This window comes from Oncorhynchus mykiss, chromosome 1, assembly GCF_057628025.1.
Source record: "Oncorhynchus mykiss isolate SJ-2025 chromosome 1, ASM5762802v1, whole genome shotgun sequence".
Lineage (NCBI taxonomy): Eukaryota > Metazoa > Chordata > Actinopteri > Salmoniformes > Salmonidae > Oncorhynchus > Oncorhynchus mykiss.
This window is the reverse complement of record NC_143022.1, coordinates 22529535-22545628: the sequence shown is the minus strand read 5'-3', so window position 1 is coordinate 22545628 and position 16094 is coordinate 22529535. Positions and strand designations below refer to the sequence as shown.

General features: G+C 42.4%; 2 protein-coding genes across 3 annotated transcripts in view; both read right to left on the bottom strand.

Moving 5' to 3' along the window:
* LOC110507602 (cartilage intermediate layer protein 1) overlaps positions 1–10782 on the bottom strand; it is a 31789-nt gene extending 21007 nt beyond the window's left edge. Inside the window, exon 1 of the mRNA XM_021587735.3 lies at positions 10403–10782. Within this exon, the coding sequence (XP_021443410.3) occupies positions 10403–10466 (64 nt within the window). The 5' untranslated portion in view covers positions 10467–10782. The remainder of the gene's footprint in view (positions 1–10402) is intronic.
* Positions 10783–14405: 3623 nt separating this feature from the next.
* LOC110507530 (yjeF N-terminal domain-containing 3) overlaps positions 14406–16094 on the bottom strand; it is a 73032-nt gene continuing 71343 nt past the window's right edge. For both annotated transcript variants that reach the window (XM_021587613.3, XM_090206261.1), the window contains 2 exons: positions 15905–16055; positions 14406–15211 (listed from right to left, as the gene is read on the bottom strand). In XM_021587613.3, the coding sequence (XP_021443288.1) occupies positions 15015–15211; positions 15905–16055 (348 nt within the window). In that variant the 3' untranslated portion in view covers positions 14406–15014. The remainder of the gene's footprint in view (positions 15212–15904; positions 16056–16094) is intronic.

Genomic DNA, 16094 nt, shown 5'->3' with positions numbered 1-16094 from the left:
GGGTGTCTGTGTTTCCAGATCCCCAGGCCTTGTCTGGGTGCCACAAGAATACAAAGACAAGCCTGGTTCTCTTTTACCGCCCCCGCGAGCTAGCTAGGTGCCAGCAATCAGTCTGGAAGAGCTCCATCCAGATGTGTGTGAGAACACCTGATATCACACACACACACACAGTCACACACTAGTCAGAAGACTACACCACAGTCCAAGCACGTTCAGTTTTTTTCTCAACGAAACACTGTCCAGTCTCATTAAGGACCTGGGGCCATATGGAAAATCTCTCTCTCTCTCTCTCTTTCTCTCTCTCGCTCTCTGTCTCTCTCTCTCTCTCTCTCTCTCTCTCGCTCTCTCTAATCAGAAGCCAATGAATGAGATGGAGCCTCTATAAAGGGAGATGGACTGGAGGGAGAAAGAGAGGGAGAGTGATGGAGAGAGGGAAAGTGGGAAGGACAAGCAGAGATGATTCCTCATGGTTTCTCAATGAGCCACGTACCAGAGGTTACATTCCTCCACTCTCTGAGGGAAACCTTGTCTATGTCTGGTGGCTTGATAGTGTGTCTGAAACTGTGTGTGTCTTCAAGCTAGTTTTCTGGCTGCCCTCTTTGAAACAAGTCCTGGCTGTTGGGTCCCTCCAAAGCCCAAACGTCCCCCCTTAAATGAACACATCTCCATCAATAAAGCCAGGAAGCAAGTGGTTAAGGGCGCTGCACTGCAGCGCCAGCTGTGCCACCAGAGACTCTAGGTTCACGCCCAGGCTCTGCCGTAACCGGCCATGACCGGGAGGTCCGTGGGGCGACGCATAATTGGCATAGCGTCGTCCGGGTTGGGGAGGGATTGGCTGGTAGGGATATCCTTGTCTCATCACGCACCAGCGACTCCTGTGGTGGGCCGGGCACAGTGCACGCTAACCAAGGTTGCCAGGTGCACGGTGTTTCCTCCGACACATTGGTGCGGCTGGCTTCCGGGTTGGATGCGCGCTGTGTTAAGAAGCAGTGCGGCTGGGTTGGGTTATGTATCGGAGGACGCATGACTTTCAACCTTCGTCTCTCCCGAGCCGGTACGGGAGTTGTAGCGATGAGACAAGATAGTAGCTACTAACAATTGGATATCACGAAATTGGGGAGAAAAAAGGGGGTAAAATAAAAATTAAATAAAAAAATAAATAAAAAAATATATAATAATAAGAAAGCCCGGATGCTGAGGAGACACATTGAGACACACACAGCTGAGAGGAATCAGCTCACGTAAGCCATCCGTTAGTCGTGACTTGTCTAGCATATGCTGCCAATATGCCTCACTTTCCCCTCTTTTCCACTTCATCCCCGTCACAGATACGGTTTGGCCTTGATCCATCAGTCATCTCTACATCTGCCTTCTCTTCCCTTCTCTGACATCCTCTCTATCCTCATCTGATCTTGTCATTATGCTGGAATGGCCCATGCAGCAACGTAGCCAGTTGTGCCCTTTGATATTACACACACTCACATCCCACATATGCGTCAGCGTCAGGCATCAAAGGGCTGACAGCGGAGACGTGTGTCCTTTCTTTCGGTTCCCAACCGCCTGCCTAAAGCCATCGTGGCCTGAGAAAGCCATTCCCACCACGGACTGTCTCACGGCCTGCCTGACTGACTAGCTGGATGTCTGTGAGAGCGCTTATCACTTTAGGAGGTCCACCGCTGAGTTTATGGACGCAGTCACAAAGACCCAAAGCAGAGGCAAGTTTCAGTCCCAGCTATTTATTGCTGACTGTGGGTCTTTTTTTGTTACGCCAACACTATTCTCTTCCAATTGTATGGCTTTGGAGCATTTTTTCCTAGTATGGTCTTCAACCCAGTGAATGGCTTCTCTTACAAGTGGTATTACATAAGTTCCAGGTCAGTCTTTGCAGTCTGCTTAAACCAGACTGACCGCTGCCCTCAGCTTTGCAGGCCTACATACTGCAGCTGTGTGTTTAACAGTAAAGCAAGGGGCTATCTTTCAATGCAAGGTGGGCTTTTCATATCTGGCTTGATGCTGTAGATTATAGACAGGGGTTTTAATATTTGATTGACATGATGGAATCACTGGCTAAATAGAAACAAATGTCTCTCCGCATTACCTCTGCACTGCTGGTGTGCCCATGCGGGCTTGGACACACTTCCAAGTGACGTTGTCATATTAACAATCTACTGGACAGAGAACTGCACTATTACCAGCCTTGGATACTCCAACAGGGGCACATTGCTTACACTTATCACTTCAATATGTTTGATATTGAAGCCTAAACCATTAAAAGATTACAAGAGTAATTTAATGAGGTGCATAATGGCATTAAAGATTTTTATGTCGGAATCCATATTTAATATAATATAAACACGTCAGCCTTGCAACTTCAGCTGTGGCAGTTGTCCACTGGCTCCAGTAGTTGACTTTGACTATTTAACGTTCCTTTGAGTGGCTTGTTAACACTTTATATGTGAATTTAAAAAGCCAGTGATTTTATATGTGCTGTTTCATGCTAATGGTACGTCAGTGGAGTTACCTCATCCAAAACATGTTGAAACACACTGTTATGTTAGAGGAAACACACTTAAACCTAACTGGATTTCCTCCTTTGTTTGAGGTCCTTACTCCTGTTTAACCTTCCCTAACAGAGGCCTCTCCACTACATCGCCACCACCAACAAGATACTGAAAGAGGTCAAAGTATAGTCCCATGTAATGGAACCAATACATTAGCAATGGTTCCAGGTATGTTTCTGTGCCTATTAGCAGACCCTCTTTCTCCCTCTTAATATAGACACACAGGCTAGCTTCTCTTAATATAGACACACAGGCTAGCTTCTCTCAATATAGACACACAGGTTAGCTGCTCTCAAAATAGACACACAGGCTAGCTTCTCTTAAAATAGACACACAGGCTAGCATCTCTTAATATAGACACACAGGTTAGCTTATCTCAATATAGACACACAGGTTAGCTTCTCTTAATATAGACACACAGGCTAGCTTCTCTTAATATAGACACACAGGCAAGCGTCTCTTAATATAGACACACAGGCTAGCTTCTCTTAATATAGACACGCAGGCTAGCTTCTCTCAATATAGACACACGGGTTAGCTGCTCTCAAAATAGACACACAGGCTAGCTTCTCTTAATATAGACACACAGGCTAGCTTCTCTTAATATAGACACACAGGCTAGCTTCTCTTAATATAGACACACAGGCTAGCTTCTCTTAATATAGACACGCAGGCTAGCTTCTCTCAATATAGACACACAGGTTAGCTGCTCTCAAAATAGACACACAGGCTAGCTTCTCTTAAAATAGACACACAGGCTAGCATCTCTTAATATAGACACACAGGTTAGCTTCTCTCAATATAGACACACAGGTTAGCTTCTCTTAAAATAGACACACAGGCTAGCTTCTCTTAATATAGACACAAAGGCTAGCTTCTCTCAATATAGACACACAGGTTAGCTTCTCTTAATATAGACACACAGGCTAGCTTCTCTCAATATAGACACACAGGTTAGCTTCTCTTAAAATAGACACACAGGCTAGCTTCTCTCAATATAGACACACAGGCTAGCTTCTCTCAATATAGACACACAGGTTAGCTTATCTTAATATAGACACACAGGCTAGCTTCTCTCAATATAGACACACAGGTTAGCTTATCTTAATATAGACACACAGGCTAGCTTCTCTTAATATAGACACACAGGCTAGCTTCTCTCAATATAGACACACAGGCTAGCTTCTCTCAATATAGACACACAGGCTAGCTTCTCTCAATATAGGCAAACAGGCTAGCTTCTCTTAATATAGACACATAGGCTAGCTTCTCTTATAATAGACACAATGGCTAGCTTCTCTCAATATAGACACACAGGTTAGCTTCTCTTAAAATAGACACACAGGCTAGCATCTCTTAATATAGACACACAGGCTAGCTTCTCTCAATATAGACACACAGGCTAGCTTCTCTTAATATAGACACACAGGCAAGCGTCTCTTAATATAGTCACACAGGCTAGCTTCTCTTAATATAGACACGCAGGCTAGCGTCTCTCAATATAGACACACAGGTTAGCTGCTCTCAAAATAGACACACAGGCTAGCTTCTCTTAATATAGACACACAGGCTAGCTTCTCTTAATATAGACACACAGGCATAGCTTCTCTCAAAATAGACACACAGGTTAGCTTCTCTTAAAATAGACACACAGGCCAGCTTCTCTTAATATAGACACACAGGCTAGCTTCTCTTAATATAGACACACAGGCTAGCTTCTCTTAATATAGACACGCAGGCTAGCTTCTCTCAATATAGACACACAGGTTAGCTGCTCTCAAAATAGACACACAGGCTAGCTTCTCTTAATATAGACACACAGGCTAGCTTCTCTCAAAATAGACACACAGGCTAGCTTCTCTCAATATAGGCAAACAGGTTAGCTTATCTTAATATAGACACACAGGCTAGCTTATCTTAATATAGACACACAGGCTAGCTTCTCTCAATATAGACACACAGGCTAGCTTCTCTCAATATAGGCAAACAGGTTAGCTTCTCTCAATATAGACACACAGGTTAGCTTCTCTTAATATAGACACACAGGCTAGCTTCTCTTAATATAGACACACAGGCTAGCTTCTCTCAATATAGACACACAGGTTAGCTTCTCTCAAAATAGACACACATGCTAGCTTATCTTAATATAGACACACAGGCTAGCTTCTCTTAATATAGACACACAGGCTAGCTTCTCTCAATATAGACACACAGGTTAGCTTCTCTCAAAATAAACACACATGCTAGCTTATCTTAATATAGACACACAGGCTAGCTTCTATCAAAATATAGACACACAGGTTAGCTTCTCTTAATCTAGACACACAGGCTAGCTTCTCTCAATATAGACACACAGATTAGCTTCTCTCAAAATAGACACACAGGCTAGCTTCTCTCAATATAGACACACATGTTAGCTTCTCTCAATATAGACACACAGGCTAGCTTCTCTTTATATAAACACACAGGCTAGCTTCTCTCAATATAGACACACAGGTTAGCTTCTCTCAAAATAGACACACAGGTTAGCTTCTCTCAATATAGACACACAGGCTAGCTTCTCTTAATATAGACACACAGGCTAGCTTCTCTCAATATAGACACACAGGTTAGCTTCTCTCAAAATAGACACACAGTCTAGCTTCTCTTAATATAGACACACAGGCTAGCTTCTCTCAAAATATAGACACACAGGCTAGCTTCTCTCAATATAGACACACAGGTTAGCTTCTCTCACAATAGACACACAGGCTAGCTCCTCTTAATATAGACACACAGGCTAGCTTCTCTCAAAATATAGACACACAAGCTAGCTTCTCTCAATATAGACACACAGGTTAGCTTCTCTTAAAATAGGCACACAGGCTAGCTTCGCTTAATATAGACACACAGGTTAGCTTTTCTTAATATAGACACACAGGCTAGCTTCTCTCAATATAGACACACAGGTTAGCTTCTCTTAATATAGACACACAGGCTAGCTTCTATTAATATAGATATACAGGCTAGCTTCTCGTAATAAAGCTGAATGCCATGCAATGTTATATTAGTGATGGAGACGAACTCTCAACTGGGTGTTAGAATTTCTACGTCAGATCCAGTATTGTCTCAAGCTCCCCTCTTCCTGCTTCTGCCCTTGCACTGCTTTGGCCATTCTGTCGCCAATGCCTGGTGTGGCTGGCATTGTTGTGTCTACGGGACTCTGATACTTATTCTGGAGATCTTGCCACTATAAAGTGGTGCTGGGCTTTAGTTACAGGGTACACAAGGACAAAAACATCTATTAATACTGCAGGCCCTTCTAAATGCCATTCTCCTCTCCTGTTGCCTTCTCATGTTTTCCGAGACAGAGCTGCATGCACACTCGGCAGCAGCCAGATACTAATAAAAAGTTGCAGAAAATGAAAAAATAAGTTTTGAAGTTACCCAGAGAAAGGACTTCAGTAGTCAGATTAGACAGATTGCCAACTCAAATCTGTCTGGGCCGAGACACAGGCCTTTCAGCAGGTCTGGATATTGTTTAAAATATTCCAGAGCCTTACAAGAAGAAAATGTAAAAACACTTTTCTGTGTTATGTAACAGCTTGGATGGAGTGGAGGATCACGGGTGTCACGCCCTGACCATAGAGAGCCTTTTAATGTCTCCATTTGGTTTGGTCAGGGTGTGGTTTGGGGTGGGCATTCTATGTTTAGTTTTTCTTTGATTTTGTATTTCTATGTTTTGGCGGGTATGGTTCTCAATCAGAGACAGCTGTCTATCGTTGTCTCTGATTGGGAACCATACTTAGGTAGCCCTTCTTCCCTCCTTTCTTTGTGGGAAGTTGTCTTTGTTTGTTGGCACTATAGCCTTTAGCTTCACGGTTGGTTTTTGGATTGTTTATTGTTTTTGTCGGCGTCATAATAATAAAAGGAATATGTACGCTCACCACGCTGCACCTTGGTCCTCTTCTTTCAATGGCCGTGACAGCGGGACTGAGCACTGGGCTGAATGTTGAGCGTCTCTCCACATAGTGTTGATGCAACTTTTCCATGCCACAGCCCCACACTTAATTGTAATAACAGGTGTGTGCAGTGAAGTGTTAGAGCACTGGAAACATCCGTCACCTGGCCTTATTAAGATTTAAGCAATAAGGAGATATTTGTTCAAAATCAGAAGCATTTTATTTAGACAAGGGTTTGTGTCAAACCATTGGACATTAAATGATTGCCCAGAAAGTGTGCGTGTGTGTACTTATGCATGTGAGTTTTTATGCCGTGGACTTGCAGACATGTGGAAGTTGTTTTGTTTAGATGGCCTATTATCTGGCTGAGGTGTGCTGTGGTAGAAGAATCAGATGGTCTCTCTCTCTATCTGCTTTCTCCCTCCATCAATCTTGGCTTCAGGGCTGGTTGGGGAGCCACTGACTGATTCTTGGTCAAAGGCATATGTGCCTCATTATACAGTTTTGCCCCTGACATGAACTAATGATGCAAATCCACCACAAGATTTGGCGGGATTTTAAAAAAGAACACAGAGGCTTTGTGTTCTTAATGTGATTTTTTTCTACCACACTGCATTTCCTCATTCAGGCTATAACAAAACAATTGGCCTCAATGGTATTTCCACATTAAGTCCACTGCAAGTGCTCACCTGGGTTTCTGCAATGGGTATACACGAGCTCTAGAAACAACTGCTTCTTGAGCATTAGCCTAGTCCTATGCCTCAAAGTAATGTTTGTGCACTTTCATCCTCAAACGCAGGCATCGCATCTTCAAACGGTAGTGAGCCAGAGAGAAACCGGAGTCATATCATTTGGGCCTTCACGTGATGATTGCTGGGAATACAAGGGACTTTGATCCCTTTCTTCTCCCTCCCATTCTCATTTAAGTCAATGGGCTACACATCCTGATGTGGTGATTGTGGTTTAGCTGGATCACTGCTCTCCAGTCAGTCTGTGGCCAGCATCTGGAGAATGAGCTAGTCCCTCTGAATGAAGCCAATTAGCACAGGGACAACATTGACTTTGGAGCTCTGAGACTGCTTCTTCATGGTCCCATATGGCCCACCTCCACCTCTATCCCGAGACTGGTATGGGTATGGGAGATTACAGTTCATTACGGGCAGCATGTGTGGCATCTGGCTCTTTAAAACACTCCACTAAGACCTGGGACTTGGTTTAGCTTGATTGATAGTCACAGTGTTCCATTTCGGTATAGTCCATTTCGGTATTGCATCCAGGAGCAGAAGCTGTCTCTTCAAATAGGGAAAACACATCATAAATCTCCGAACTCTGAGCGGGATGGGGATAATGATGGAGGGAAAGTGATAGAGAAGGAGCAAGAGGGGAAATGAAAAGTAAAAGGAAAGAGTGAGACATGGAGAGGGGAAATGAAAAGTAAAAGGAAAGAGTGAGACATGGAGAGGGGAAATGAAAAGTAAAAGGAAAGAGTGAGACATGGAGAGGGGAAATGAAAAGTAAAAGGAAAGAGTGAGACAGGGAGAGGGGAAACCAGAGAGAGTCATTTCACCAGTCAGTTAGGTGAGAAAGTGGGATAGAGGATTTGTGTTTACTTGTTTTATTGGTGAGTGCTGACTTGGTGAGTGCTGACTTGGTGAGTGCTCCAGCCGGCGGGTAATGTATCGAGGTGAGATGGGGACAAATACTCCCCATGCCTGCCACAATGTGCTGGCGAGTGAATACATCACTATCCATTCTATCAAACACCTAGTCAGTGTGGTAATTTTCCTGAACAGGCAAAACTATCCAGTACTTGCACTGAATTCTTAAAGAATCCCAAGGCTATCTATCCATTATTACACACTTACTGTATAATAACTAGTTAACTTTCACACACCCCTCAAATTGAGGGGCCCTGATCCCTACAAAGACATTATATAATCGCCCCCAGAGAAACATGTGTTACCCGTAACATCCATCTGCTTCTCATTAACATGACAGCATGTTAGTAAAATGAGAGTGCTGATGACTTGACACAACATGATTAACACTTACAGTGGTGGGATGTCCCTGCAGAGACAGACAGCCCCCCTGTGGTGCTACAGTATGATCTCACTATTCACAACTAAAGAACCACTACTGGTCCAACACTGACATCCACTGGGATAGGCTACTTTCTCACCTTGCAAAGTTTAAATTCAGGAAGACAGAGATGTGTGCAAGTATTTCTAATGAATGATTTGATTGGTTTATTTTTATTTTAGTGCCATACACCGTTTGGTGCCAAAACACTATATCTTAAAGTACATGTGCACAAAACTCATAACAAAATTAAATGTAACAAATTGAAATTCAAAAATAGTAATCGTAACTAATAACATTTTTTTTAAATGTTAAAATGGAAGGGCTAGATCTGTCGCTATTTTCCTTATATACAGAGTTTACAAAACATTAAGAACACCTTCCTGATTTTGAGTTTCACCCCCCTTTGCCCTCATAACAACCTCAATTCATCGGGGCATGGATTCTACAAGGTGTCAAAAGTGTTCCACAGGGATGCTGGCCCATGTTGACTCCAATGCTTCCCACAGTTGTGTCAGGTTGGCTGGATGTCCTTCGAGTGGTGGACCATTCTTGATACACACGGGAAACTATTGAGCGTGAAAAACCCAGCAGCGTTGCAGTTCTTGACACACTTAAACTGGTGTACCTGGCACTTACTGCCATACCCCGTTCAAAGGCAGTTAAATATTTTGTCTTGCCCATTCACCCTCTGAATGGCACACATACACAATCCATGTCTCAATTGTCTCGAGGCTTAAAAATCCTTCTTTCACTGGTCTCCTCCCCTTCATCTACACTGATTGAAGTGGATTTAACAAGTGACATCAATAAGGGATCATAACTTTCACCTAAATTCCCTTGGTCAGTCTATGTCATGGAAAGAGCAGGTGTTCTTAATGTTTTGTACACTCAGTGTTTATGCACCACTTTCTATAAGCTTTTTAATTGGGTGCCAGTCAGACCGTAGGTGCGGGTAAAGCTTAAAGCAGCAGCATGTAAAGATGTAAGCGTATTTCTTTTTTAATTAGCCACGGGAGGGAAGTTAATTTGCATATCTACTGGCTGATAATTGAGACTGTGTGAGTTCAGTTTGTGCCCTCGTGTCCTCCTTATTTCTCTCTCAGTCAGGTGACTGCAGGCACGGGTGGAATGGTGGCGTGGGTCTACCTTAATCCATGTAGTGCCTTCACTGCAAACACACACGCACAGAGAGAGAGTGCTACACTGACCTTCAACGTGTTATATGTATTGTAAATCTTCTGAATGGCACAAATACACAATCCTTTTCTCAATTGTCTCAAGGCTTAAAAATCCATCTTGAACCTGTCTCCTGTCCTTCATCTACACTGATTGAAGTAGATTTAACAAGTGACATCAATAAGGAATAATAGCTTTCATCAGGACTCACCTGGTCAGTCTGTCATGGAAAGAGCAGGTGTTCCTAATGTTTTGCCCACTCAATGTATACTTTTATGCCATAAGAATGAGCTACTACAGACAAGCAGTGGATCATTGACAGCATGTGTCAGAATGATGAAGCTGTTCAGGCTTCAGGGCTGAATTGGCTATTATGAAGTTCTCATTTGAGTAATGACATTGCTTACCACAGCTACAGTTAAATGGCATGCAAGACAATGGCAATGATACAAAACACAGTGGCAGTGTTACGAAGAACCTATTCTAAAATGTCCTGGAAAATTAGTTCTGCTGATGAGTACACAAACAATTTCAATGACTTTTTGTGCAATATGTAAAAAGGCTGAGTGATATAATTATTTGCACATCAATAGTGAATCTGAACTAAGATCACATTTTGAGGGGGACATTAACTTGACATACCTTGAGCCGCTGCCACTGCCACCAGGAAAGACAGGAGTAGTGACACTTTTGTAAAGTCCCACATGGTGTGCCACAATCACACACTTGGATGCTTTCCTTCTCTCTCTCTGCTTGTAATATATTATCAAGTCAAGAGGAAATTGTGTTGTTCTTCAAAATGTCAGGCTACAGAGTCTGAGTGCTCTCAGGTGTGAATGATGATGGTTGGAAACCTGCTCCTGTCCCTAAACCCAGCCATATGAAGATTGTAAATTAGACGGGGGAACAGGAGTCTTAAAAGAAGGGACACCCAGAGTGCAGTCTAATCCAGCCCCCGTCTGCTCACCATTGGCCAGTGCTCTCTCACATCTGTGTCTTCCATAACACTCCCAAAAAAATGCAGGAGAGAGCGGGGAGGAATATTACCTCAAATAAAAGGGTGTTTTTTTACTTTCCACAGAGTAAGATTTCATCGGTTCTGTCTGGATTGTAATACGTTTTTGGGCTGTTACTGAAGGTTGTATCCACCAGAGTACACCGAATGCATCACACTAAGATATTACGATTATGTTTGTATACAGAACTCGTAAAAACAAACAGCTTTTCTACAGTATGCTCAACCTCAGTGTAGTGTAATTGATGAAACAAGCCTGTTAATTGTGTAACAATGGCATTCAAATTGGCCATAACCAAAAATATATACTTTGTCATGCAAAACATGTTTTTGTCATACAATTCATCAAAAGAACTACACTGAACAAAAATATAAACATAACATGCAACAATTTAAAAGATTTTACTGAGTTACAGTTCATATAAGGAAATCAGTCAATTGAAATAAATCCATTAGGCCCTAATCTATGGATTCACATCACTGGGAATACAGATGCATCTATTGGTCACAGACACCTTTAAAAGTTGGGGCGTGGATCAGAAAACCAGTCACTGTCTGGTGTGACCACCATTTGCCTCATGCAGCGTGACACATCTCTTTCGCATAGATTTGATCAGACTGTTGATTTTGGCCGGTGGAATGTTGTCCCACTCCTATTCAATGGCTGTGCAAAGTTGCTGAATATTGGTGGGAACTGGAACACGCTGTCATACACGTCGATCCAGAGCATCCCAAACATGCCCAACGGGTGACATGTCTGGTGAGTATGCAGGCCATGGATGAACTGGGACATTTCCAGCTTCCAGGAATTGTGTACAGATCCTTGGGGGTCATGCATTATCCTGCTGAAACATGAGGTGATGGCGGTGGATGAATGGCATGACAAGAAGATCATCAAGGACAACAACCACCCGAGCCACTGCCTGTTCACCCCGCTACCATCCAGAAGGCGAGGTCAGTGCAGGTGCATTAAAGCTGGGACTGAGAAACTGAAAAAACAGCTTCTATCTCAAGGCCATCAGACTGTTAACCTCTACATGGTTGGTGGGTCCCCCTTGGGATGGTTGAGTTAATGTAGGCTAATGCGATTAGCATGAGGTTGTAAGTAACAAGAACATTTGAGAATTTTTCCTTTGCCAAGATAATCGATGGATTATCTTGGCAAAGGAAAAAATCTCAAGTTGTGCACAAAATTTGAGATAAATAAGCTTCCAATAGGAAGTGCTACGCAAAAAAACGTACTCACATTTTAACTCGGAGGTTCCGAGTTTCCGAGTTGTCTTGAACGTGGCACTAGAGTAGAGCTTCACATCATTTGTGTACTCGCAGACAGTATGACAATGCCAGATGGTCAACTTCTGGTTAGAATTTGTAACTTTAACAACTGCTGATTGCACGATGATTCTCTGCAAAGAGGGAAGTGGCATCATATGGCATGCCATTCAACAAACACTCACTTCAAAACACACAGAGCCATGCTTGTGAGATAGAATGCACTGACTAGTTGCAAATACATCATCAGCAACTGTAATGATGTTTAGGAGTTATTCCGTAAAATTCCCTCAGGTAGGTTGGATAATTCCATGCAGATCTGTGAAAAAAATATGCACTAGTCTGCCCTCTTGCTTAGATGTTCTACCCTTAGTTCTAAATCACTGAAATCCAGAACAGCCTACCAATCAACTGTAATAGAACATGTCTCTTCCAGAGGAGGCTGGTGGGATGAGCTACAGAAGGATCGGCTCATTGTAATTGCTGGAATGGAATAAATGGAACGGTATAGAACACCTCAAACATAAGTATGAAAACCTATAGCTTCTCCCACCGGCCTCCTCTGGTCTGCTCAATATGATATTAGTATCGGTTATTATCTGTTAATTCTCTTCCACCCTCTAAAGACTTTGAATACCATTAATTAGACATTAGAAAAATACATTCTCACTTAAATATATGAGAAAGAGCCTCTCAGAAAATGCAGAGGAACAGAATGAAAAATATGAGCAGTAAATGTTCAGATGTATTCCAAAAGCCTCAATTCAACATCTATTCCACATTGGCCATTGAAATGACATGGAAACAACATTGATTCAACCAGTGTGTGCCCTGTGGGTGGGCTCTTTGCGCTTAACAGGTTTTACACCGTTGTATGTTATGCACTTAGAGGACAGTGCAGGGTTTGGTATAAATACAATATGACTTCTTGCACACAGTGCTAACACTTAGAGGACAGTGCAGGGTTTGGTATAAATACAATATGACTTCTTGCACACAGTGCTAACACTTAGAGGACAGTGCAGGGTTTGGTATAAATACAATATGACTTCTTGCACACAGTGCTAACACTTAGAGGACAGTGCAGGGTTTGGTATAAATACAATATGACTTCTTGCACACAGTGCTAACACTTAGAGGACAGTGCAGGGTTTGGTATAAATACAATATGACTTCTTGCACACAGTGCTAGCACTTAGAGGACAGTGCAGGCTTTGGCATAAATAAACTAGCTAGTACATAAATCGTCCTGTACCCTACTCACATCCATTCACAGGCCTATTATAAACATGTTTAGATGTCAGGTCAAAATGATGAGAGACACTCGTCATCAACTAACTACCCAGCTTGCACTACACTTGTTTGCCAATTTGATTCTACACTGAGTATACAAAACTTTACGAACACCTGCTCTTTCCATGACATAGACTGACCAGGTTTATCCAGGTGAAAGAGATGATCCCTTATTGATGTCACTTGTTAAATCCACTTCAATCAGTGTAGATGAAGGGGAGGAGACCAGTGAAAGAAGGATTTTTAAGCCTTGAGACAATTGATTTATTGAGACAATTGTGTATGTGTGTCATTCAGAGGGTGAATGGGCAAGACAAAATATTTAAGTGCCTTTGAACGGGGTATGTTAGTAGATGCCAGGTGCACCGGTTTGAGTGTGTCAAGAACTGCAACGCGGCTGGGTTTTTCATGCTCAACAGTTTCCTGTGTGTATCAAGAATGGTCCACCACCCAAAGGACATCCAGACAATTTGACACAAATGTGGGAAGCATTGGAGTCAAAATAGGCCATTTGAAACACTTTCGAAACCTTGTAGAATCCATGCCCAGAAAAATTTAGGCTGCTCTGAGGGCAGGGTGTGGGGGGGGGGGGGGGGTGCAACTCAATATTAGGAAGGTGTTTTGTACAATCAGTGTATATTTTAATTAAGTTGTAATCAATAAACCAGAGACAGCTTGTTTTACTGTAGCATCCCAAATATGAAAACATTTCCTCTCAAATGCAGAATTGATGTGTACTAAGCACACTTCAGACACAAGTTCTGATTCCACTCCATCGACTCTGGATTTAGAGAGAATTATTGAAGAAATCATTCAGCATGTAATATCATCCCTCTGATCTCCTGCCTGATCTCTTCTAACAATGTCTGAGGCTTGGCATGGATTTGCATAACCTACTGTGTGATCTCTGATGTTATGAAGCATAATGGCAGTTTTATCCACCACCACAGTTTAGACTCTACAAAGTTGTAACTCCTGTGGAGGATTTACTGTCATGATTACCTTCAATCTTGTCAGCTTTCATATGTCCTACTTTCTTACATCGAATCACATCGGAATCAAAACAATTGTTAAATGAGATATTTTATTGGACAAAGAGTTAACTCTGTAACTGCAAAGCAACGAACAGGTGTTACTTGGACTAAGGAAATGCAGCAGTGTAGACTGAATTCTATAAAAAAAAAATATGCAGCTGCTAGAAAGTAGTATGACCCAAAATCCAAGCATTCTTCAATAAGAAAAACAGAACTCAAAACATAATAATACATAACAAAAAGCAGTTAACTCGAAGGTACAAAACACCTCTTCCGCACAACATTCATCATTTTTTTGCTGAAGGAGAAAGATCATCTCAGAACGTTGCAAAGAAGCAATCACAAAAATGAGAATGACGCAACTCACTTGGTAACTCACATGAAAACTGACATGGAAACTCCTCAAACCATTTCCAAAACAGACATACAACTCAGACCTCCCACAGATTCTATACCATTTTTCTATTGTATTTGAGCAAACAGAGTGAATTCTGGGTAAGGCTAAACCTGCTCTAGTCTACACCCATTGGAGAGATAGCACATGAACGGTAAAGCACAGTAACAATCTATAAAATACAAAACGTGAATATATTATCCATATTTATCCAAAATGAGGACTGGTGAGGGTGTACAGAATATTTTACAATTCTATAACACAGTCTATGCCTGGATATTCTGGCAGGTTCAGATCGTATTTCTTCTGGATGTCATAAGGCAGGAAGCGTCCCGCCAAGTAGTGCTTCCCTGTGAAACTGGTGGCACATCTCTTTGGTGCCATAAGCGAGATCAGGACGTCTGGGTTGATCCCATCTGAGGTCACCTGGTCAACATCCCAACCTTTAATAAACAAGGAAATGATGATCACCATTTGAATTCCATCTCCATTGATGGGACAACTAACCTGCCATCTACTAGCTATGTCACGTGACATAACATTATGGAGAGCGTGAGAATCTCACTTGAGCTTCTCCTTTCAACTTTAATCGGCATTTCATCTTACAGATTAGACACCTGCCAGGTAGCAGCATTCCAGAACAAGTTAAAAGGGGAGAGGGTGAGATATAATGGCCAAATATATGTACTACACTTAGCTATATGCTTTACTATCTCATTCTATCCAGGTTGGTCTCTACAGCTCAGTAGTGTTGAGGATGACTTGAGGTTGATCTGACAAAGGCTATCGCAGCTGCAAATGTGGCCGGTGAATTGTGGAGCACAATTCAGGCTGCTGAGGGAAGGATGGCTCATAAAAATGTCTGGAATGGAGTAAATGGAATGGTATCAAACACATGGAAACCATGTGTTTTGATGTGTTGATACCATTCCATTGACTCCGTTTCAGATATTACTATGAGCCCGTCCTCCCCAATCAAGGTGCCACCAACCTCCTGTGGTGGAACATGTACAGGCTTTTATTTTGTATGGCTTACTCGTGTTTAGCTCAGAGCTAAAATCCTGTTTTGGGCAAATTTCTGTACATTTGTGCAACACTGGTACATGTTGAATGTGCAGCATAGCTTTCAGCCTTACCTGAGGGTATGTCCAAACTTACGATGGGGATCTTGACCTGCTTCAGAGTGACTAGGATGCCAGCGTAGGGCTCCTTCACGTCTGTGTGGTCAGTCTCTGGCCCCAGGATGGCATCGATCACCAGGTTATAGGCATCGTTGATCAACTGCACCTGAACACACAACCATAACACAACCACAATGCAAACTCT